Raw genomic sequence first — 25,176 nt, forward strand, 5'->3', positions numbered from 1 at the left:
CTTCTCGTGGTCATATAAGACAACTCAAGGCTCAATTTAAGAGCATCGCCAAAGGCCCTCAAACCATAGTGGAGTTTATGAAGCTATCAAGGTGTGTACAAATCAATTGGCCCTCCTCGGTCACCCGGTCAAATATGAAGATATCACTGATAAGGTTCTTGAAAGCCTTGATTCTTCTTACCAAGGCATTGTTGATGTTGTTAATGCTCGGGACGATCCCATTTATTTCCCAATCTTATTGAGAAACTAATTCAAAGAGAGTCGGTTCTTAAATCTCAATCCATCCTAGGATTCATGCTCGCTACTGCTCATGCAACAACTACTCGACCTTCCTTCCATCAACCAACCTACACATCCAACAACCACTTCAAACATAACAAACCATTTCAATGTACCAACCAAACTAGATCCAAACCATTTCTAGAAAAATTCCAATGGTGTCACACTAGAGGACATTCCCTTCAAAAATGCCTGATCTTTCTAACCAAACATCATGACATTTGCCCACCATCACCCCCTGCTTTTTCCTCTAACTCTCCACAGGCTCATGTTGCTCATGCTTCACCATCACATCTTCTCACCCTTGGATTCTTGATTCAGGTGCTTCTTATCATGTTACACAAGATCTTTCCACTATTTCTCTTCATCAACCATATGATGGCATTGAGGAAATTATCATTGGAGATGGATTTGGTCTATCCATTACTCATACTAGTTCCACCTCTATCTCTACTCCTTCTAAATATATCTCCCTCTCTAATGTATTGTATGTTTCTAATATGAAACACAATTTCATTTTCATTTCTAAATTTTGTTTTGAAAACAATATTCTAATTGAGTTCTCCTTTGATTCCTTTACTATGAAGGATCGCCTCACGGGGACACATCCAACTACGAATGGCATCTATGAGTTGCCATCATCATCCTCTATCTTCGCCTACTCCAGTATTAAAGCTTCTGCCATCGACTAGCATCATCGTTTAGGGAATCCATCATTACCCATTCTCAAGTCCCTTGTTACGTCATTTAATCTTCATGTAGCTAATGATTTCTCTTTTCATTGTAATGCATGTCAATGTAATAAAAGTCACAAACTTCTTTTCCATCAAAATAGTTTGGTTTCTCATTCACCTTTTGAACTAATTTATACAGATTTATGGAAATCTCCGGTACATTCTTTTGATGGTTTCAAGTATTATGTTATTTTTGTTGATCATTTCACTAAACACATATGGCTTTATCCCCTAAACAGAAAATCTGACACCAAAGACATCTTCATTCAGTTCAAACCTTTGGTTAAGATTTTTTTTGAAAAAAAAAATCAAATCTCTCTACTCTGACAATGGAGGAGAATATGAATCTCTTCACAACTTCCTCACAATTGATGAAATTTCTCATCTCACAACTCCACCATACACATCGGAACACAATGGTTATGCCGAACGCCTTGAAACCAGGCTTTATCTTCTGTCTCATGCTCACCTCCCTCTTGATTTTTGGTCTTTTTCTTTCTCCACCGATGTATATCTCATTAATCGCATGCCAACCTCTACTATCTCAAACAAATCTCCCTTCCACTATTTGTTTAAAAATCCTCCCAATTATCTCAACTTACAAAGCTTTGGTTGTCTTTGTTATCTATGGCTAAGGCCCTACTCCCTACATAAACTTGACAATCGATCCATTCCATGCATCTTCATTGAAATTCTTCTTCTCAAAGTGCCAATTATTGTCTTGATCCGATCACTAACAAAACTTATATCTCACGTCATGTAAGGTTTGCTGAAGACCAATTTCCATATCATCATCTTACCTCAACCACTCCTGTATCCTCTTAGCCAAACCTAAACACTTGGTGTCCTATTTCCCTTCCCATTTTAACATCTTCATCCCCTACCACATCACACTCCAATACCTTGGAACCTATATCACCTCCACCCTTCCAACCTATTCCCCATACCATTTCACCATCCCCACCCCCACCCCACCTCCGCCCATCTAAACCATAAACAGACGCTCAAGAAAAAATATCTTTAAACCTAATCCAAAATATGCCAACCCCACCACTACTCAACATCGCCCATCCGAACCATCCACTCACAATAAAGCTCTTAAGGACCCTCTTTGGCGACAAGCCATGCTTGATGAAATTCAGGCTCTCCATAAACTTGGGACGTGGAACTTAGTACCACCTGAACCATCCTAGAATTTGGTACGGTGCAAGTGGGTTTTTCGTATTAAATACAAACCAGATGGTAAAATTGAGCATTATCGAGCTCATCTAGTTGCCGAAGGTTTCCAACAACATGCTGGAATTGACTACACTGATACATTCAGTCTGTAGTTAAACCAGCCACCATTCAAACTCTATTAAGTCTATTCATAACAAAAAAATTGGTCACTAAGACAAATTGATATTAATAATGCCTTCTTACATGGCTCACTTAATGAGCAGGTCGTCATGGCACAACCTCTAGATTTTCCAGACATGACATACCCGAGTTATGTTTGCAATCTCCGCAAGGCTATTTATGGCCTCAAACAAGCCCCAAGAGCTTGGTACACATAGTTGACTAATTTTCTCTTAAGCTTAGGGTTTAAAAGATCGATAGTCGATGTCTCTCTATTTATTTTTCATCATCACGTATCTCCCATGTATTTAGTGGTTTTTATGGATGATATTATTCTCATTGGACCTAATACCCATTCCTTGGATGACTTTGTTAAACAACTTGCAAGAAAATTTGCTCTAAAAGATCTTGGATCACTCTCTTATTTTTCTGGGGGTGGAAGTTCTCCCTACCATGCAGGGTCTCTTTCTCAGCCAAAGGAAATATATTGTAGACCTTCTTCAGTGTACTAAAATGACTGGAGCAAAACCAGTACCAACTCCTATGATCAAAAATTCAACTCTATAACTTTACTTAGGTACTTTGATAGACAATCCAACATATTATAGGTTTATAGTTGGAAGTCTTCAATATCTCACTTTAACTCGTCTAGATGTTGCAGGTTAATAAGTTATCACAATTTATGCATCAATCTCGTTCAACTCATTGGGCAACCTTAAAAAGGTTACTAAGATATCTCTGGCACATTAGACAAATGTATCACCATATACAAGGACTCTCCACTCAATCTTCATGCATTCTCAGATGCTGACTGGGGTATGAACAAGGATGATTACACCTCAACTATGGGTCAAACTATTTTCTTGGGTCATACACCCATTACATGGATCTCCAAAAAGCAAAGGTTTGTAGCTCAATCATCTACAGAGGCAGAATATAAGGTTGTTTCAAATACTACGAGTGAGCTTCTTTAGATTCATAACTTACTGCAAGAATTGGGCATCACTTTACCTCACCAACCGGTTATTTATTGTGACAACATGGGTGCCACTCAACTTAGTGCTAACCCCGTTTTTCACTCTCGAATGAATCACCTCGCTCTTGTGTATCATTTTGTTCGCGAGCAAGTTCAACATGGCACCATGCGTGTCATTCATGTACCTACTAGTGATCAGTTAGCCAATGTTCTTACAAAACCTCTAAGTCAACTAAGGTTCACTATGTTAATGTTCAAGATCGGTTTGTCGTCACCGCCATCCATCTTGTGGGGGCATGTCCGGGATAAACATGGTTAGCTATCAATTAGCTTCCATTATATTTTGTAACTCCCATCAAGATTGTAACTCCTAAATCATTGTAATTGTGATCCTTAAACTCTAGCCCTTTTGATTTTGTAACCGATATATTGTACCTATATAAGCTTATGCAATGTATAGTAAAGATTATCTTTTCTCCAATTCTCTATACAAGTGGATAAGACAAAATAATCTTGATATGAACTATATTGATCCAACATTAGTTTAATCGTTGAGGCCTTCTTCAGGTATAGCTGATAACTTGGTCAAGCTTCATATATCATTCATATAGTCGTAGTATCACTGAACACCATTTCAGATAACGAGTAGACTATCTTTATCTTCATCTACTTCTTCGACGTCGCTGAAGTTTATTTTCTAACCGACCTTAGACTATTCCTTGAGAAAGTTATAGTTCTTTGATGTGAGTTTGTCTTCAAGGTACTTAGGTTCTAAAAGGTTACACATGTGTTCACCGATCACTAAACAGACTCAGTACTGATCGATGAAACTTAAAAATGAAATAAAACTAAAACATGCATTGAGGAAATGATAATCATCAAATCACCAAGAGAGTTTGGATCAACAATCTCCCCTATTTGATGATGACAAAACAACCTACGAAATTTTCTAAGTATAAGCAAAAAAGAATGGAACTCATAAATTATGTTGTGCCATTTACTGTTTTGAGGGATATTTTCAGTGCTAAGGGGCTGTTTGGCAGTTGCTGAATGATTTAGTGCAGAATGATTAAGTGGCCAAAATGATTAAGAGGCTCTCATGACATAGTAAAAATTGAAATATAATTGTTTATAATGAAATCAGTGCGCTTAATGGTTAAGAAAGACCTATGATACAAAATCATTCAGAGGATTTTAAAACCATTAAGAGGCATGCTCTTTTTTTGCCAAACAAGATTCACCTTTTAATGATTCAGAGACTGCCTCTTAATGGAACTATTAAAAGGTAAAAAAACAACCCCTAAGATGAAGAAAGTACTTCAGTTGAAATTTCATTAATTTGTAGAAGTAGAATTACAATATGGTGTAAGACCTTTGCATAAAAAGTGGCTATTTCATGAATTACATTTAAAAAGTGGCTATAAAGTGAATTAATGTTGAAGCATTGACTATTTTGGTCAATTTTCTAATAGTTGTTTGGATTGGATCACAGTCACATCAAACTTCGTTTTGGGCAGGTTCTGACCATAGTTGAGCTAGGTTTACAATATCATTTTCTTAGTTTGATATGTATCAAAAGATATAGGAACTTGTAATTATAGTTCTAAAAGTACATTAGTCAAAGTTGTATGATTGTTAAGAGTTGTGGTCATCTCATAGAGTTAATGATTGTAGATTTCAGTAATTTCAGTGTTTGGGAAAACCTCTAGTTAAAGACAATACTAGGCAGTTGATGTGGTGCTACGTAGCGACATGAGGGTTGTGGAGCATGCTGCTTTGACACAAGTGTTTCCACTTGCACTTAACTTTTAACTAAAAAAGAGATATTTATGGGATGGACAATTATGATGAGTTTCATTAAGATTACGATGGGGACCAAGACAAACTATTTTTATTGCTATTTATTTCTGGTTTTGCAGGTCTACTCAGTCAAATAAATGTTTTTTGAATGTTGTAATAGGCATCTGTTATCAATACCAAACTAAGAAAGATGTTTCTGATGGTCTGAGCATGGACTATGGTGTCATTATCCTTATGACTTTGATGTTGTATGTCAAGCTGATCAGAATTGATGATGATGATGATGCTAATGGCATCATCCTTTACATAAAGCATGTGTTTTGTACCATAAAGCTTTAATTGAATGGATTGTTGCTGAGCAGTGGAGTTTTTAATAACAAAAATGAACTTTAGTGTTGCTTGTAATGATTTGAAAGATTTGGATGTTTCTAACTCTACTAAAGTAACCGTGGAAGTCGAGGATATTGTCTTGGGCTTTTATTATGATTTGTTTGGAGAAAGATTATTACTGGAATACTAGGGCTCTTCTTACTTGGCTTGACATTTTAAGTCATTTATCCTTGATGAGGCATATGCGGGTTTACATTATTAATATGCATAGTAATTACCCCTATACACGAAATGTTTTAAGAGATTTCAAAATTAGGCCTTCCTTTGTGGTTGATTCAAAGCTTGTTCTGGATAGACAATTTTGTCTATGGTGGGTATATACATCTTGATTTTTATAATTATTTCATTCTTTTGAAGTAAATAAACTGATTTCATTAACCGTGAATTGAATTGAACCATAAATTTGCTTCAACTTTTTTCAAGTAATCTTTATATATATATTAAAGAAAAAACCACTATGTATGATGTGGCTTCTTATAAAAGTTAGGAGCTTCTTTACATTTTTTTTCTTGTTTTTTATTTTTTAAAATACTAATCAAATTAAAGACTATTATGCCCCTATAGGCAAATTGAATTTTTCATAATAAATTACAGTTTTTTGGTAATTTTGCATCCATCTTAAGTTTAACCTCCCAAACTATTCAGCTACTTGATAAGCGTTCAACTTAAGTTTAACCTCCTAGATTATTCAACTTCTTGATAGACATTCCTTTTATTCTTTATTGTAATTGATTTACCTTCTCTAACTCTTTATCCTTCCATCTCTTTATTTCTCAATCTCTTCATCTCTATTTAGTTTTGGCATAAATTATTATCAAGAAACAATTAATTATGTTCTTGAAAACATTCTCACACGCACCCAAGTTCAACCAGGACTACTTCATAGCGGAAGATTAGTACGGTGAAATTTTGACTAGAATGGTAATTTTATATTTTTATTTTTATGCTCTTTTCTCTCGGTTGCTTTAATTTTGATCTCTCCTTCTCTTTATTTTCCCAATCTCTTCATCTCCATTTCGTCTTGGCATTCAAGAAACAATTGATTATGTTTTTGAGAACATTCACATGCACCCAAGTTCAATCGGGAGTACTTCAGACTCAGCGGAAGATTAGTACGGTGAAAGTTTGCCGTGAATGGTATTTTATATTTGTTATAATTTTGGTCCCCATATTCGTTCCCACTCACGAATACAAACAACTTGATTAAATGTTCAAGTGTTTTTTTGGTTTGAACTCATATCAACAACATTCTCTATCCTATAGAAAAAAAAAATCCTCCTTTTATGTACCGCAACTGCATTCATTAGGTGAAGTTTCTTTTACTCTGCTATGTTATCATGCACCGACCTATGCAATTTTAATATTTTTTTTTTCTTAAAATTTGTATTTTTATAACTTAACATAAATTATTTGTAACCCAAAATGGGTTTTTATTAGGATTTGCAAAAATGTTAATCAAGCGTTGACAAAGGTTTAACGAAGTAGTTCACTTTCCAAGCTCAAAAAGTTTTTTTAACAACATGCTCATTCAGGAACATGGTCGTAAAAGTATTGCCAAAAAAATTAATATTAACTTTTGTGGAAAATGTTAAACTAATAAAATACAAAGTAAATAAAAATAAAAGTTTTTAATTATATCAAATGTTGTACAAATAATAGTTACCGTAAATAAAACATAATGTCACCATTAAGAGGGAAACAAACAGCCCCTTAGTCATTTAGTAAACACTTTTCAATTTAAATAAACAAAAATAATAAAAAATTAAGTGAATCATTTTATTTTTATAGTTGAAGACTTAAAGTACATTGCTATCATATGATTTAACCTTTTTTATTTAAAAAGAAGCTTGATGCTGTACAAAATATATGTGTGTATTTGTGTTATATACATATATGTTATATAGGGCTATGATTAAGTTGAGTTCATACTTGAAACAAGTTTGATGTTTCAATGAAAGACATTTATCTGTATCTGTTACAACTCAATTAACATTTATAAGGACAAAAGTATTGTCTATTCTAGAATTTTGTATATTTTTCAGATTTCAAAAATTGAGTTATTTGTTTGATAAATTATAAATTTACATTTTTTCATATGGTGAATCGTGAACTAAGTTTGTTCCATTTTACTATGAATTTTTTATTTATAGATTTTGTGTTTTGAGTTGCACCATGAATTGAAATTCGTTATTTTTTTTATCAATGATGAGTTGGATGTTTTTTGTTTGTTTATCAGGAGAAGGGTTCTTTCAATACTCTCTTGGGATTTAATTATTCCGTTTTAAAGCCCAATATGACTTGATGTATTATTGAAAGATTTAATTTGGTGATAATACGATTTTTGGGCTATGCATGAGATCTGTTTGGGAGTGGGAAGGTTAAGAATTGGGGGTTGTTTACTTAAATACTTACCCGTTAAGTGCTTATCGATATGATTCAACACTATAATTTATTTTGATGCTTAAGATTTTAATACATCAAAACGTATTGAAATCAACAATTTATCGGGTAAGCGCTTGTTTGGGTAAAAGTCGTCATCTTCACCTACCGTGTAAGACTTTTCATCATTCTCATCGCTCTTACCCAGTAAGATTCTTGACTCTTGTCATGTTCATCCAATGAAAAAATTTATCCAATAAACACTTGCTATATAAGTGTTTAGTAAACGACATCTAACTTTTTTTTATACATGATTTGCAAGGAAATTTACATCCGCTACATTACAACGGGTATGTATTATATACATATACTTTTTCTTGTACTCATTGTGACACGCAACATGTCCGTATTGACTCCCATTGGTTACCCTACCTGACCAACCCGCTTGTTTTGCCGTCGCTGGTCACTCGTCGTTAAATGGGAACAAAAAAAAACTGTTAGTACGTGAAAACAAAGCCGATGTTGTCCGATTGCATCTGCAAGATACCAACACCAAGTACAAACACATTTGTAATCGATTGGATGACAAAATACCCAATTGGCAGTCTTTAGGAATTCCAATTTCTGTCAGAGATACCAGATCTCCGACGAATTTTCAGATGAAACTTTCATCTCTAACTGGTGGTCGTCGTCAAATTCAAGATTTGTTGCATCATCATCGTCATGTATACTGCTAATCTTCTAGGATTTGGTCTGGCCGTCTCTTCCAGTGCATTCATCGGATCAAGCTTCATCATAAAAAAGAAAGGGCTCCAAAGGGCTGGTGCTTCTGGTACTCGTGCGAGTAAGTTTTCGATCATTCTTTTCTTGAATTGTTGATTAGTTAGATTTAGTTGTACCAAATTCAATCACTAACGATGGTTCCGTTATGGCAAAATAATTTTTGTTTACTGGCAGTGTGTCTATTATTACTTGTACATGCTCTCCATTTTTTGGCCAATTATTTGATATAATTTGAGGGATTCTTTTGATTAATCAGCATTTTGTTTGTTTTGATGACTTTTAATTGGAAAAAGGCTCTGGAGGATACGGTTATCTGCTAGAGCCACTGTGGTGGATTGGCATGTTGACTAGTAAGTTATCTTCATTTCTTTTATCCTGGGATTGATATATTGATGCATTTATTATGCTTCTCAGTATTATTTAACCATGAAAAATATGGGGAATTCTTGAAATCCACAGTGGTTGTTGGAGAATTTGCGAATTTTGTAGCTTACATCTATGCTCCAGCTGTTCTTGTGACTCCCCTGGGAGCATTGAGTATTATCGTCAGGTGAATATTGTATAATCAATTAGGTATTGAAGTGAGTGCTCTTTTGTTGCTGTAACCTTACTGCATTTTCAAATTACTCGGCAGTGCGGTTCTAGCACATTTCTTACTCAATGAGAAATTGCGGAAAATGGGAATATTAGGTTGTGTGCTTTGTATAGTGGGGTCAACCGTTATTGTGCTTCATGCCCCTGGTGAACATAGCATAAGCTCCGTGGAAGAAATTTGGGATTTAGCAACACAACCAGGTGAGCTATGCAATTTGATTACTCATCTCTTGATTTTTGTCATGCTTATCCTCGATGGCAATAATAAGACATCATATTTCTTGATCATTATGGACTTTTTGGTCCAGCTTTTCTTTTGTATACAGCTTCAGCAATAGCTGTGGTCCTGGTATTGGTGTTGTACTGTGAACCACGCTATGGACAGAGTAATATGATGGTGTATATTGGCGTATGTTCGATAAATGGTTCATTGACGGTTAGTGCATTGTGAACTTTCTGTTGATCACCAATATCCGCATGGACAATGTTCAACTTTAGAAACGAGTTAATTCATTTCTATACATATCTGAATTGCATAGCTAACTATAGACGGCATTGGCCAAATCTTTACTCTAGTACACCAGTCTTTATTTATTTTTTTATTAGGTAAGGATCCATGAGGTGCAATTAAAGCGGTGTAACTAATGACTAACCTTGTTTTAAATATCAACACTTTTAGACATATAAAACTATATGACTCATGGAGGGTTATCAATTTGATGTTTGCACCTATTGTTCTTTGATACCTACTTGGCATTGTCTTCTTCATTTAATGGTGACCTTGGTTTGGTTGGAAAACAGTGGGTTAGTGTCTCACTGAAAATGAACAATCAGCCATCCATAGATCCCTCCAGTATAAAGAAGATGTCTCAATTAGAGGGCCAGATATCTTGGATGTAATCTCGCCGTTTTGCCAAAAATTAAGCATAACGATCATTTCTGCTGCTTTCATACATTGGTTTTTCACAAAAATTTTTTGGCTACCTCCCTCATTGAGTTGGTGAACATTTGACTATATGATGAAAGCATTGGCAAGTTGTGTTTTTGGCTAGCCTTATTAACGCCCACTAGATTATTGTGGCAATGTATGCAGTAGCAGTTGTTTTCCTTGACCATGTCTTTTAACTCCAGCATCCTTATCACTTTCTAAAGTTCTCTTAGTAGTCATGATGCTTGTGTTAACTCGAAAATGAGTCTTGGATTGTAGTGCATGATTTGGCATGCACTATTTTTCAAAAACAGAACCAAAAGAAATTGAAAGCAGACAATAATAAATTTAACTTGAAGTGATAATTAAATTATGAAATTTTTAGCTAGCACTTTAAAACCAAGACCGCAAGAGGATAACTTACTTAACAGACAGAATGCATAATCGTTAATAAATGACCAACAACGATCAAATGAACAACAGTCAACAGAAAAGATGACCATCACACGATTAGGGAAACATATTAGGTTAGTAGTTCAGTCTAAAAGCAAACCAAAAAGAAAAATAAGGTTTAGATACGTAATCAAGTGATAAGAATCACTAATAATTAGAGAAAACTTGTTTCGCCACAAAGATATCATTTGAATGGATTGAAGAGCTGCTGCACAAAGGAAATTTGCAAAAAAGAAATGCATGTATCGCGTGGGCTGTTCTTGATCATAAAGATGTGTAGAACAGGCTAAAGGCTTACTATGTAGCCCCTTGATCCTGTTCATTTTATGTTATTTGTCTTCTGTTCTATTCTAGAAAAAGGATTTACGGGTCGCTGTATAGTACACTAAAAAGCCTTAGGTCTTGTCACGGTGCCACCTTTGAAGAGAGACAATGGGGCATACATGGTCCTGATACTTGTTAGGAATATCATATATCCACCGTATGCACTATTTTTGACTATGTTCATAGTGCAATTTCACAAACAAGAATTTTGTGTTAAAGTTCGTTAAAAACTAGTGGACGGGGGTCTAAGGCTTAGTGCATCACCTTACATGATGGGATGGAACCATTTTTTTTGTATGTTTAAAATACTCCTATGTTGTTTCTACAAGTGATGGACTGGTAAATACGATTGAGTAGCATTACCAGATTTTTGAAATAATCTTTTTATTTTATCAGTTGATTTTTGCAACAGAGTCTCAGTTAGCAGGAGAATATGCTTTCAACTTGATAGATATATGTATATTAATTTAAGCTTGACGAACAGCTCAATTAATAGTTAGGCAGAAAACAACAAAAAATGCTACTATGTTAACAGCGGCAAGCAGAGGGACAGTTTCTCTTAAACTAACTTCACTATTGAAAAACGAACATGCTTCCTTGATGGTCTATGGTACTATCATACCAATCACATGAAGGATATCTTTATCTCGTGAAGATTCTGAACAAAATAATAAACTTACATGCCAATTCAACATTTCAAAATTGGTGGGTTATCAAGAGCAATAAGTGATCCTTTTGTATAACTAACTCTAAGGATTTTGTTAAGAATGATAGAATCCGGCATATCTCCTGCATAAAAATACAAGTGCTCTCCTTCTCATACGGGAGTCATTCAAAGATCATCATTATCTGAAGTTCTCCAAAAAGGAATCATCTAGCCTTGTCATCTCTCAAAATAATGTCAAATTAATAATCAATACAGATGGGGTTAAACATCACAACTTGCAGATATGTTGATACATAGAAGCAGTTAAATAATGAGAACTCTATTTGTGATCAGGCAAGATAGAGGAAGTGAGGGCTATAAAGCAAAACTCAAAAGAGAATCATGACAATTGTATCCACATGCGATGCGACAGTGGGATCTGATGGTGTTGGCCTTAATTCATTTGACAGTGTGCTATGAACCTGTTGGGCCTTGAACAGCAAGCTTCAATCGTGTCAAGTTTCAAAGTATAAATTTATATTATTGTTAATGCTTGATGTTTAAGACCAAAGGAAATATTGTTTCATCTAGCCATTCCCATCATCAATTCATCATTCATACATATATCTTGATGTTGCCTGTAAAGGAATAGGAAAAACTGCATGAGGTTTTCAATATGTGTATTCCAGTATTTAAGATACACATTTAAAGGCTTCTTTTTTGCAGACCTACATTCAAAATATTGCTTTTCTTGATTTGTAGCGAATAAATTGAAGCAAAATAGCTATTAAATAATGTCTCTTGGCCCAGTGAATATCGCCTATTCTGGTGTTTATCAGTGGTGGTATACAATCAGTTTACGAACTAATGAAGATCTTTATACTGGAGCTCTTTATGTGAATGTGTCTCACAACCAAGAATAATTCAGGGGTTCATTTCGGTTTTGGATCTAGGGCCATAGGTTCATTCTTGAATGAAAATAAATGAATCAATTCAGGAAATTCGCGTGGCGGAAGATCCTGAATTTGAGACTTTCTAACCGCCGTTAGATTTGCAACTCATCATATCATTGTTATCTTAAAGTGTGCGGGTTGAGAAAATGCCTCAACCAATCAACCACAAGGTGTCAAAACCCTTATTAAGGATAATATTACTCCAAATAAATCGTCATATAAAACAAATACCACAATCATTTTGAGAAAAGAAAGAGATGTGTTGAACACAGGAAACTTGGCTGACCAATGCATGCTAATCAATAATAACTGAAATCAGCAACAATTTTTTTTGACCGTTTGTTTGGATCAGTGCTAAATCTAAAGAATCCTGATGATCTGGGTCTTTTATATCATAAATGGCTTGCGTATTGATTATTGATGAGCACTTCTTTTAATAGGCATGCAAATAGCTTACTCCAAAGAGTCAATAGGTGTTGGTTGGCACATTCCCTAACTTCTTCTTTGCCTTTGTTCTGTTTTTGCAGGTTATGAGCGTCAAAGCAATAGGTATCGCCATAAAACTTACATTAGAGGGTTCAAGCCAGGTGGCATGCTACCAAACATGGATTTTTGTAATGGTAGCTGCTACATGTATAGTTACTCAATTGAATTACTTAAACAAGGTTGGCCATCCTTGCACCCTTCATTTCCATGTTAAATTTTGTTTGTCCATAACTGAATCAAGGAGTTGCTCAATCTAATAGATCTTAACTAGGAAATACACATTGCGAGCCCACTTTACGAAACATCAGCTGAAGAAACTGAAGGACAAACCTAGGATAAATAAGCAATTTTACACATGGACAAAGCTACATAGAATGTAGTGTGATTTTTAGAGCATCTCGAAGAAACCTCCATACAAGTTCCATTTAGGTCCACCCGGTCGTTAATTTGTTGTTTGTGGGGAGAATACTTCCATGAATTGCTTAGGATACCTCAAAAACCACAACCCATATACAATGAACATTTGGGCTGTGGAGAACTCTTTTTTTTTTCACTTTTGACTCTTTAGCATTAGCCAATGAACTTAAGGGGCATGAACCCATATCAACAACACGAGTTATTTACTCACACGATCTATGTTCATCTTTAAATTTATATATAGCAGTTGCTTTCACCTTTGAGGAGATTTGTGAGTTCATTCTTTGAGTTTTTGCACTTATTTCAAGCTTGAAGCAACTTTTGGAGATACTTCAAATATAAATTTAGCATGATTATCTTTTGCTTTATCATAGAACAAAGGTAAGGAGTTGATGAGTTTTCCGATTGTATCTCTTATAAAGAAATTATGCACAAAGATATATGTATATGTGTGTGTAACATATATACATATAGGTGAAGGATCGTGTGAGAAGGATAGGTAAGGTGAGAAGCGTAAAAAGGGATCTGGACCTTTGATCACCTTTAATCTCAAATCGACCCATGAATTGCGCTTGATACAGGGATTGATTTGGTTCATCTCATCTCGGTGCATCTCATCCTAATGTGCATCCAAGGGTGGAGATCTCTTCTTACGCTTCTCACCTTAATTTTTCTTCTCGCTGGAACCCAACCCTATACATATATATATATATATATATATATATATATTGTGAATCAAACACCGTGAATGATGCTTAAGGAAGTGATCTCCCTACAACAAGTTCCTTATAGCTTTTCTTAGGTGCTATTTGAGGGGAATCTTTGCTCTAGCAAGGATATCCGTTGTGATTACAAACATTGGATAATGATCAAGAGCATTACTTTTTCAATAGTTACAGAGTAGTGCTATAATTGACAAATCCCCAAATATGGAAATTTTTGTAATAAAATGTGTAAGGTAGAAATTCATGTGTCACAGTGACCAAAATGAGAAGAAAAGATAGAAAATTAAGTTGAGCTTACAAAATCAATAGCTTTCTTCATGTTTAAAGCATTAGAATATCACATTTCTATGTAAAATAGTTAAGCTGGAGCTGAAAGCACATCTTATTTTATATAATACATGCAACACACACACATACACGCACAAGGAGTCTATGTACACACATGCTCTGTAAGGATAGTTATTCCACGTCATAATAAGAGCATCATATTGATCAAATACCTCTATTTCATTATAAATTAAGATTTTTCAAAAAAAAACCGTGTAGGATTCCTTTCAAACTTGATAATTTGCCTAGTGAGAAAGCCAGGAAAAGACACAACAGGCATACAAACTCACTCTCCCGGGACAGCAGAGGAAGGCAAGATTTATAGAAAACACAAGGTATAACTTATAAGAAAATTCCATGGTCCTGCTAAAGAAAAACCATGTGGTTATGTGTCACATAGAAACATGGACATACATTTTCAAAACATATTTACTATAAGTAATTTGACGAGATCCTATGGTCGACATAGGAACTAGGGACACTCCAAAATGTTTGAATCTTTTTTGAGTAAACAAAATGAGGTACTATATCTGAAATAAAACATGACTGGTTGTTAAAGTGTGGAATATTTTGGTGTAAATAGTGCCTGTCTATTTTGCCCCCAAAGAAACCCATGGGTACCTATTTTTTCATTTATTCGCGATGCAATGATTGTGTGATAGATTAAAAATTGGCCCACTCTAATTGTGCAACATAGTTAATTGGTAAGTCTAAAAGTAATAGTTCAAACAAATATTGAAGTTGGGAAAACACAGAATTGAAGTACCACATAGACGTATCATATTTACCATTGAATAAAACTTGTTGAAGATACAAACAAAAAGTACTATACCCACTAGTTTTGCCGTGTATAAATATTATCTACTTCAACAAAAAAAGAATTATGCCCCATCCTTGTTTAAAAAGAATACAAGCATTTCTACGCCTCAAGTTGTCAAGTTCAGGTTTTGTTCCTTTCTCTAGAAAACTACCACAAGTACACAACCTTCCGCTACAACTTGTGAGTATTTGGCTGGAAAGCGAAGTGCTTGAATTGTGATTATCATGTATTAAAGTTACATGAAGCAAAGCTAATACAACATTCAAAACAATATAACAATGAGTTTTGTCATTTAGGATTGTGTTTGTGACAACAGATAAGGGGGGCCATTTAATATTTGCGATTATATGAACTCTTTAAAGAACGCTAAAACCATGATATCTAACCTTGGTCATGCGAAGATACCACAACAGAATAGAAACATTTAACTCTAACATGAAGCCTCAAGATTGATGAATTTAGAGGGTGCTCCTTTAATCTAACATACTGAGTAAATAATTTGAAGAATAAAAGACTTACCTACAATGTCCAAAGCCACCCTACCCAAAGAAGCAATTTTGGGTTAATAAATTTGGTGATGGTAAGTACGATGGATAAATTAGCTCATATATACAATACTTGAAGCTTCTTCGAAGAATAGAAATGAAGTCGAACACCACGAAAAATAATTTAGGGTCAAAACTCAAAATAAATTGTTGGCCTCAACCATCGGATCTGTAAATAATACATTTAGCATCTGATGAAGCACTTAGAAAGAAAATTCTCAACACTTGTCTTAAAATGAGTATATCTGATTTGGAGAATTCAATTGACCCTAGGTCATTCCATCTTGAGTTTCAAGAACCCACATTTTATGCCAAGGTATTTTTAGAATTCGATAAATCCTCTTCAAAAAATATTCTATAGATGGAATCCAATGTATAGCTTATATTTCAAAATGTGTGCCTACATTGGCATGTCATGCTCAAGGCCGTGAGCCTTGACTCTATGCTTATGGGGGAATAGGTCATGACTTATGTGTGATTGTGCATCCATCATCATCTACACTACATTGCATTGCTCACATTTTCCATAGCCCTCGTTAAGTTCTTATCTTGGACTACAATCATACCCCCTAAATTTGAATACCTTGCATATGGGACTCTTCCAAACTTGCGACATGGATAATAAACCTTTGCCATATTACACTTAAAGTTTTATAACATATTAACTTGTGATTTGATGATGTCATCAAATTGCAAGAGTCCATGGACTTGCAAAGATTTGTAAAGAACTATCACATCCACATATCCTCTTACGTCATATAAATGAGATTTGAAAAAATAAGGATGTTGCATGACAAAAACAATTGAACCTTAAATTTTAGAAATTTGGAAGAGTATTTAGACTTTGAGGAACTCCAAAGAGTTCTTGGGTTATCAAGAACATGAAGTTTACAAGATAGTCCTTCCTCATGTCAGTCTTATCCTTTGTACAAGTCTTGCTTGTGTCTCCATACATCCACTCAAGATTAGCATTACCACCCTCATCTTGTGGGTACCAAGTCCCATCGTTCAGTTCCACAAATGCATATGATGCTACCAAATTTACCATCCAGCTTTAGTTGTATTATAAGGTCATGTAAGATTTCTGATGCTTGCTTCCATCTCATCCTCCATGCTCATATTCTATGACTAATGTCTTGGACTGTCTGCCCATCTTTTTGTAACATTAACCCTAAATACAGGAATATATCCTTCTTCTTTTGACATATATAGTATCTACATACGGCAAATTAATTCATACCCCCTCCTCGCCCTTGGTGAAGTTTGAACCCTCAACCTGTTGGGAGGATGGGCTCTACTGGTAACCTGGATACTGCTAGGCCAAAGGCCCTTTGGTTGGAATATATCCTGTTTTTACTTTACCATCTTCTCTAAGATATCAATCACTAAACTAATGACTTTCTGTAGGGACATAGCTAGTTAACTTCCTCTCCTGCCTTCTGAGGATCAAGTTGGCCCTTGCGAACAGCTTGATGCACTATCTCTCTTCAACCCTTTGAGTGAAATGGCTTAGGAGGTCTCTCTGTCCTCGCAGTGAGCGATGCCCGGATGGGTATCGCGAATGATTCCCCTCGTCTTCTTTACACCACTAAAACTACACTTCATGTAGACTGTTTTTCCGCCACCACACACTCTAAAATTTGATTCAAGAGTGTGTTCCACAACCTCTAGTTTATGTATCTAAGCCTGACCTAGTCTCATCATTTATTGGTATATCCTGAACAGGGTCTTGGCGAGCTAGTCCATAACCAAAGCAAAGTGACACTAGTTTTACCATCTTGCCATCTTAGTGGATCTTACATATCCATAATCACATCAACATAGTTTGTAGGTGGTCTTCTTCTCAAGGGGCCACACATAACTCTTGTTATTAATTTCCTCCTATGCAGCAAAAGTTTTACATCTGAGGATTGCAATGGTTCCTTAAATTTATTACGACTCTAGTTGATAATTCGACCATTAGTTTTACGTTTGAATGGAATCATGAAAGGTTGTTGCAAACTAGTGGTGGGGTTTTGCTAGATCAACTCAGTTTCTCCTATCGATAACATCAATTACTTGCATTATAATGTAGATTATTATTCACAGTTACTTTTTATAAATCATTAAGGGCTACAGTTGCCATGGTAATGTCATTTGAGTAATAAATATCTAAGAGAAGTCATATACTGCTTTTCTAAATTAATTGCCTGAATTTCTGTCTGTAGATATTATGTCACAGTTGATTTAAACTCTTTGTTAATTTGTTTCTTATCGTCTTACGAAATTCCTTCATTATGAATTTTTTTATCAGGCCTTGGATACATTTAACACCGCAGTTGTTTCACCAATCTATTATGCCATGTTCACATCTTTCACAATTCTCGCTAGTGCCATCATGTTCAAGGTATATTCACTATTGCATGAGATAAAGGCGTTCCCACATTCCTTCTGTACTGCAACTTATTTTTTTCTCATCATAGGATTGGTCTGGTCAGAGTGCTAGCACGATTATTTCTGTGCTCTGTGGGTTCATGACCGTGCTTTCTGGTACCATGATTTTGCATAGCACAAGAGAACCCGATCCACCCCCTGTTTCAGGTAACTTATGAAACAGTTGGATATTTTGGGTTATATATGTTATTGATTTTTTGGATGTAGATCAGCGTGATTGTTGTCTAGAAGGTAAGACATGCAGTTGTCTGCAAGTCGACTTTGTTATGTTGGCAATTGATTGATTTTGTGCTCCTAGGATCTAAGTACACATCATTTCTTGTTTTTCAATGTCAAATAGAAAAAAGGGAGTCAAGCTTATTCTGTTTGCTCATCCTTAAGCCACGTAATTCATTGAGTTATCACGGTATTTTGGAATCTAGTCTAGTGAGTGTGGTGATGGTGTGCAGTTATCAAGTTCTTTATGAAACTAGGAAGACTATCGACCGTAAAAGAGAGCAATACATGTGTATTTTTGATTTTCTAAGCTTTGATGCACTAATTAATTCCACTAATATGCATTTTAGAGAATTGTAAGTCCTATGTATTTCCTATATGACTAGTGTCAAAGACTTGCATTTTTTATCAAAAAACTGTGCAACCTAGTATCAACAATGTTCTAGTTGAGCCACGTAGCCTTAAAAGGAATGTTATACATGGCTACAAAATAATGTCATTGATGCACACTACAAAATAATGTGAATGCCCTTGTCAATGCTATAAAAAAATAGAATAATTATAGTTGATTTGAGTAAATCCAAAACCATGGAATAACTTGACAGAATCAGCCAAAACAAGTTCTGGGATAATACAGGGATCGCTGGAGGCTACAACCCTTTAGGGCTTCCTTCTGGTTATAAACTGAGTGGTTGATTCCTCCTCAAGAAAGCTGCTAATACCTTTTTTGACATCTACTTGATGAAAAGGTGAATGATTGATAGAAAGCATTTAAAGCAACATATATGCGAAGAGATATCAAAGAGAAGGTTGCATCAACATTACCGTATGTATAAGTATACTTTTTGGCAACAATTCGACCTTTGAGGTGACCAAAAGCCTAAGTATACAAAAGGATGAAGCTTGACTACAAATACCTGTTTTGATCACCAGTTTACTTCCTAGTAGGAAAAGATGTCAAAACACAACTATTATTTCTTGCAAGGTCTCCATATCTTCTTGCATGGCCTTGATCCATCCTTGTCTTTAAATTTTGGGATGGTTGTTTATGTCAGTTGTGAAAGCACATGAATTAAGGGTGATAGCAGTATGTGGACATACCTTGCGTTATGATGGGTGTCACAAGAAGATGGGCTATGGGAAGATATATTGGTAATGTATATCATATAATGGCTTCTCAGGGAGATTTTACCGGTTGGATGCCTTTGTTGATGCGTGTAAAATTGACAGACCAGCCTACCCAAAGGAAACATAGACAACACCATGTTTTCAGAATATTCTAAAAGTAAATGGAGGAGGTGAATGAAAGCGTATAAGCAAGATAAATATGACTCTGATTAATTGAAGATGACATGAGCCTTGGTGAAATATCATATAAGAGAGTGACCAAAACACCTATTCCCTAAGACACACAAGTGATTTAGGATCAACTTAAGTATATGCCGGTGATATTCGTGGAGAAAACATACATCCCCAAGAATTAAGGGTACATGAAGTTAGCCTTCGAAATTGCGGAGGAACTTAATGAATTAAAGTGTGTGTGTAACGTCACGTAAATGGGGGATTTTACTTTCAGCAATACCATTGCAAAATGACTAGTATGAAATTCCATTTTGAGACGGAAGTAATAAAAATCAGTTGAAATATTTCTTTGTGACCATCATGCAAGCTACTAATAGATACATAAAATTTTGTATGTAAGCATGAAACATAACAAAAGTTAATTTCATATCTGGATTTTACTAAATAACCAAGTAGCACAAAAATAATTGTCGACAAACGTAAGATACTGAATCATAAACTGAAATAACAGGACAAGGCTCCAAACGTAGGTATAAACTAAAGAAAATGACAAACTGATATTACTAGCCACCCTAAGGGAATATGGATGCAGCTATGTTTCCATTACCACCATGACTAACAAAATAATACAGTTAAACTCTTGTTTTTTAGAGCAGGAGAGAAGGATGCCCTAACTGGTGATCTTAATATCAGTCTTAGACAAATTTGCCACAAGATAACATGAAACATGCACCAAAACTTGTGCTAACCAACTAATTTATCCCTGCTTCGTTAGAAAACAATGAGAGGGAAAGAAAGTTATTGAACGGTTGAGAGTTTTACTTATTTGGCTAATTGAAATAAGGAGATACAAGAACAGGGTGAAGGAAAGCTTTGTATGGTATGATTTAAGTTGATGCCAATACTAGGACATGTGGAACCATTAAGCTAATCTAACAGGGGAATAGGAAGATGAGGTATCTACATAAGATAGTAGTTTCATATAATCATGTGGTTTGGTGGCATCTATATCAATGACCCAAGATATAAAGAAGATGCCTAGAGAAAAGTGCATGAAATACTACGTGAGGATAGGTGGATGTGGAGGTGATTGATAACTTAGCCCCTATTGTCTCGCTTGATGTGGCCGAATTGCTCGTGCTTAATCTTCCTCATTTCCCAGGTTTTTGAGTTTTTCCTCTAGAAGTAACCAAGGCTGATGTATCATTAGCAGGACCTTAGGAAGCCATTTGAGGGTTACAACATGCGATGAAGATGATAGGTCATGGCAAGAGAGGAGATGACCAAAGAAGTACTACTGGTCGATAATTGGAATACATGGAGAATGAACCCTCGATAAAGCTAAAACAAGTTTTATTTTGGTTTACTTCATAAATGATGGTATTAACAGGAATAAGTGTAAAGTCTTTTGCCTCAGTAGCCTTCACGTTCACATCTGGTGTCGAGCTATGACATAAGAATCATGTGATAATTGACAATGAGGTCTTAGCAGAAGAAGGCTGGAGATGGTTTCAAATTTCTTCTTTGTGGGAGGTCATATTAACAAACATAATATTTGTTGCATTTCAGAGAGCCATACAAATGGTAGTTTTTGGTCACATGTAATGTAATTAGATGGCATGGGCGGACTTATACAGGGGCATACGGTGATCTGTGCCACCACTTCATGGTTCTGTCGTAATGGAAAAAAGTTGCGTTCCTAAAGGGTGCCACCGTAATGTTTTGCTCTATGTAAAGGATATTTCTTGAAACTAAACTAATGACACAAGTTTGTGGTGGCAAAGTTGTTTGAATCCCTTGACATGGGTTCGAATCCTTGTTTGGCAAATTTCTTGTTTTTCAGCTTTTAACTTTGTGTTTTTTCTATAACTTTTGGTTTTCTACAAACAATTGGAATAAAAAGGTTGTGAGAAGGTTCGAACACGGGACTTTTCCTTGGAAAGGCAAGGAACCAACCAACAAATCTATAATGATTTTGTGAAAAATTTATAGTCAAATGGTGGGGATTCTCATGTAATAATCATCGTTGTTTTTCCTTGTTGAATTGTCGTGATGGTTAGGAGGAGGAATTTTAAATTGAGGTTGCAGGTACGAACCCGAGCACCACCTCTCGAATACCATGATTTTCCTTCCCATGATGGTCGTGGGACCGGTGTAGTGGGGGTGCTTCAGAGGATGAGAAAATTATAATACTAGAACAAAGTTGCCTAAATCCTCATTGATTGCTCCAATGGATTAGAAAATGATAATACTAGAACAAATTACTAGCAATAGAACAATGGCCAGCAGTTACCTTGTCAGGAAATAATTGCAACCCTCTAGGAGATTTCAACCATAGAGGATCATTCCATATCAGCATGAACTTCTATGTTCCTCCATATTAGCCTAAGGGGACAAAATGTTTTTGAAGAATTTGGATTTTGTGGAAGGATTTGGAATCTTTGGTAGGATTTGGAATGGAATTGAATTCCATTCTTTATAAATAATTTATGAAAAAATAATTAAACTGCCTTTTTATATTAATTGATTATTATAAAACAAGGGGTTTTTAAGTATTTTAGAACATTATTAAAAACACATGCTATGAAATCCCACGAAGTACTAACTACTCCCATGGGATTTCTAAATCCCATGTTTGTGGGATTTCAAATCTAAACATATTCCTCCAAACCAAACATAGGATGGGAATGGAATCCAATTCCATATCCTATCAAACCCCTCAACCAAATGAGACCTAAAGAGTATGACGTCATTAGTCTTAAGACTACATGAAATGGGAATTTGTCCTAGCGGTCATCCTAGAAAACGGCTAGTATGTTTTAGATCCTCCGTTGGAGAAGATATATCGACAATCCACTAGGATCTAGAAACTTTTTAGCTTCTTCTTCATGCTCAAGACTGTTAAATGCATCAAGAGAGAGTTCTAAAAGATGCAAGAATGTCCTTTAATACCAGACATTATTATCCTGTAGCACTGTGGAGCTTAATTTCTAGGAGATGGTGAATATGGATGTCCTATATATATATGTATATACCCTTTCACCTGAACCAACCTCAGTCTGGGATAAGTTATCTAAGAAGGAAATATAAGCATACATTTCTCAACACATTTACCAAGCAATATCATGCATGCTCTGCTTTTCTCAGGGTATCCAAAAGGCTTTTTTAATTCATTAATATCTGTTAGATATTTTGTTTCCCAGTAATTTGAAAATTGTTTGATAACTTTGCAGACATGTATTCATCACTCTCTCCTCAAATATCATGGATCGTGCATGCAAATGGGGAAATATGGAAGCAGAAAGATGACGAAGAATCATGCCCCGAAGTTGTTGCCATAATTCAACCCGACCATTTCAAATGATGGATGCACATTCATTAAGAATGCACAGTTCCTGTCCAAGGCCGATGGAAATGCCTTAAAAATGATTTTGATGGCAATCGCCAAGTTTATAGTGCCTGCCTTTCTGCATTCTCAGTGGCCTGCCCTGAGGTGAGGAAGCATTAGACATTTAACATGCCCGTCTTTATTTGATCTTCCCATGAAAATACAAGTGACTGATATCTATTCGTTCGCTATTTATGCCCCAATAGTGGTATCATTGATGGCTAATTCGTTAATATTATTTACATTTTACCTTAGCTGGTGTTTTGCTTTGTAAATGTTTAACACAATGTATACCTTTCAAAATGAGTAAGATTTCGACTTTATTTATCTTGCAAACTTTGATCTTGCTGATGGAATATATATATACACACACACACATATATATATATATGGACGGAAGATCGTGTGAGAAGGAGAGTTGAGGTGAAAAGCGTAAGAAGGGATCTGGACCGTTGATCACCTTTAATCTCCAACCCACCCATGAATTGCACTAGCTATGGAGATTGATCTGATGCATCTCATCTCATTGCATCTCATCCTAATGTGCATCCAAAGGTAGATATCTCTTCTTACGCTTCTCACCATAACTTCCCTTCTCACAGGAACCCATATAGCGTAAGAAGGGACTCCAACCTTTGATCAATCGTAATTGAATGTCACCACTAATGAGGTGCACCGAGATGCACCAAATCAATTACCTTCTAAGACACAATTTATGAGTGGCATGAGATTAAAAGTGATCAAGGGTTCAGATATTTTCTTATGTTTCTCACCTTAACTCTTTTTCTCACATGAAATCGTTAGCAAAGTTTGGGCCAGATAGGGGTGTGATGTGATAGATGGAGGACAAATTGAAGAATGGAGGTCCAGCCATAACCGAGGTCCTTTCAACAGTGGTGTTACGACTTCCATTCTTCATTTTGTGATGCTACTTTTATGCACTTTGACATGCTATGGTTTCTTTTAGTAACCATGGCAGTTTACATGTACCTCGACTGAGCCCATGCTATACCAACGCTTCAAGGTGAGAACGAAGTTCAAGTAACTTGCACCGAGAAATGTATACATGGGCTTAGGCCCAAAACGAGGGATAAAAATCTTCTGTCTCGAAATCCCAAGTCTCACCAATGAAATCAGGATTTTGTATACTTTAAATTTATGTAATCAAGTTCATATTATCTCTCTAATGATGTGTATTTATGTGATTATGGATAGTAATGAAATGTAAGAATTTAGAAAAGGAGATTTTTATCCCAAAACAAGTCTTGAACCTCACCTGATTTCTCATCCTTTGCCCAAGTAGTCCCTTTGGCCTTTAGAGTCCTATAACCTCTATGCTTATTCTACAACCAAGGGGATGCTTGTTTTATGCTTAATCATCAAGTTGTTTATTTGCTTAGTCATTTATTCGTTCATTTACTAAAAATTGTTAGAGGCTCTTTATCAAACACTTACTGGCACTAACGAATCTAGAAATTCAAGTGACTGGAGTACACTTTAAGGGTGTAAAAGTTTTTGAAGCAAAATAACCCATTCAAATCAAAACGGTTTTGATTTATTCGGTTTTTAAGTTAACGATTCATGTGTTCAGTTTCTTTTTACTATTCCGGTTAAATCGAATAACACGTACTATTGTTTTATTTATATCACTTTTATATGAATTGAATTGAGCTTATTGGTCGTTGGAGACTCTTGGAAATGGGGAGAGTCAGTATGGGTCGCTAACCCAAAAAGATGGGAGCCTAGAGGTAAATAAGAAGAAAGTATGGGGGTAAATTTTTATATTTCTCTTAATCTTTTGGTTTCAGTGGGGCCTTTCCCCCACCTCCAATAGAGTGCCACAACTGTTTACAAGAGTAACCATTCTTACTTATATTATGGAGTAATATTTTCGGTCATCAAAATGAATCGTTGTTAAACGTCTCTTGTCTTGTAAGTGC

At 35.5% G+C, this 25,176-nt stretch overlaps 1 protein-coding gene across 1 annotated transcript; it reads left to right on the forward strand.

Moving 5' to 3' along the window:
- Positions 1–8,382: 8,382 nt before the first annotated feature.
- Positions 8,383–23,518, forward strand: LOC112511568 (probable magnesium transporter NIPA6). The gene is made up of 9 exons (XM_025117242.1): positions 8,383–8,740; positions 8,973–9,029; positions 9,139–9,229; positions 9,314–9,474; positions 9,582–9,709; positions 13,105–13,242; positions 18,191–18,283; positions 18,360–18,477; positions 23,082–23,518. Exons 1-9 carry the CDS (start codon positions 8,620–8,622, stop codon positions 23,210–23,212), a joined length of 1,038 nt encoding a protein of 345 aa, XP_024973010.1. The 5' UTR covers positions 8,383–8,619; the 3' UTR covers positions 23,213–23,518.
- The last annotated feature ends 1,658 nt before the right edge of the window (positions 23,519–25,176 follow it).

The sequence above is a fragment of the Cynara cardunculus genome (genome assembly GCF_001531365.2).
Source record: "Cynara cardunculus var. scolymus isolate 2C chromosome LG 4, CcrdV1, whole genome shotgun sequence".
Classification (NCBI taxonomy): Eukaryota; Viridiplantae; Streptophyta; class Magnoliopsida; order Asterales; family Asteraceae; genus Cynara; species Cynara cardunculus.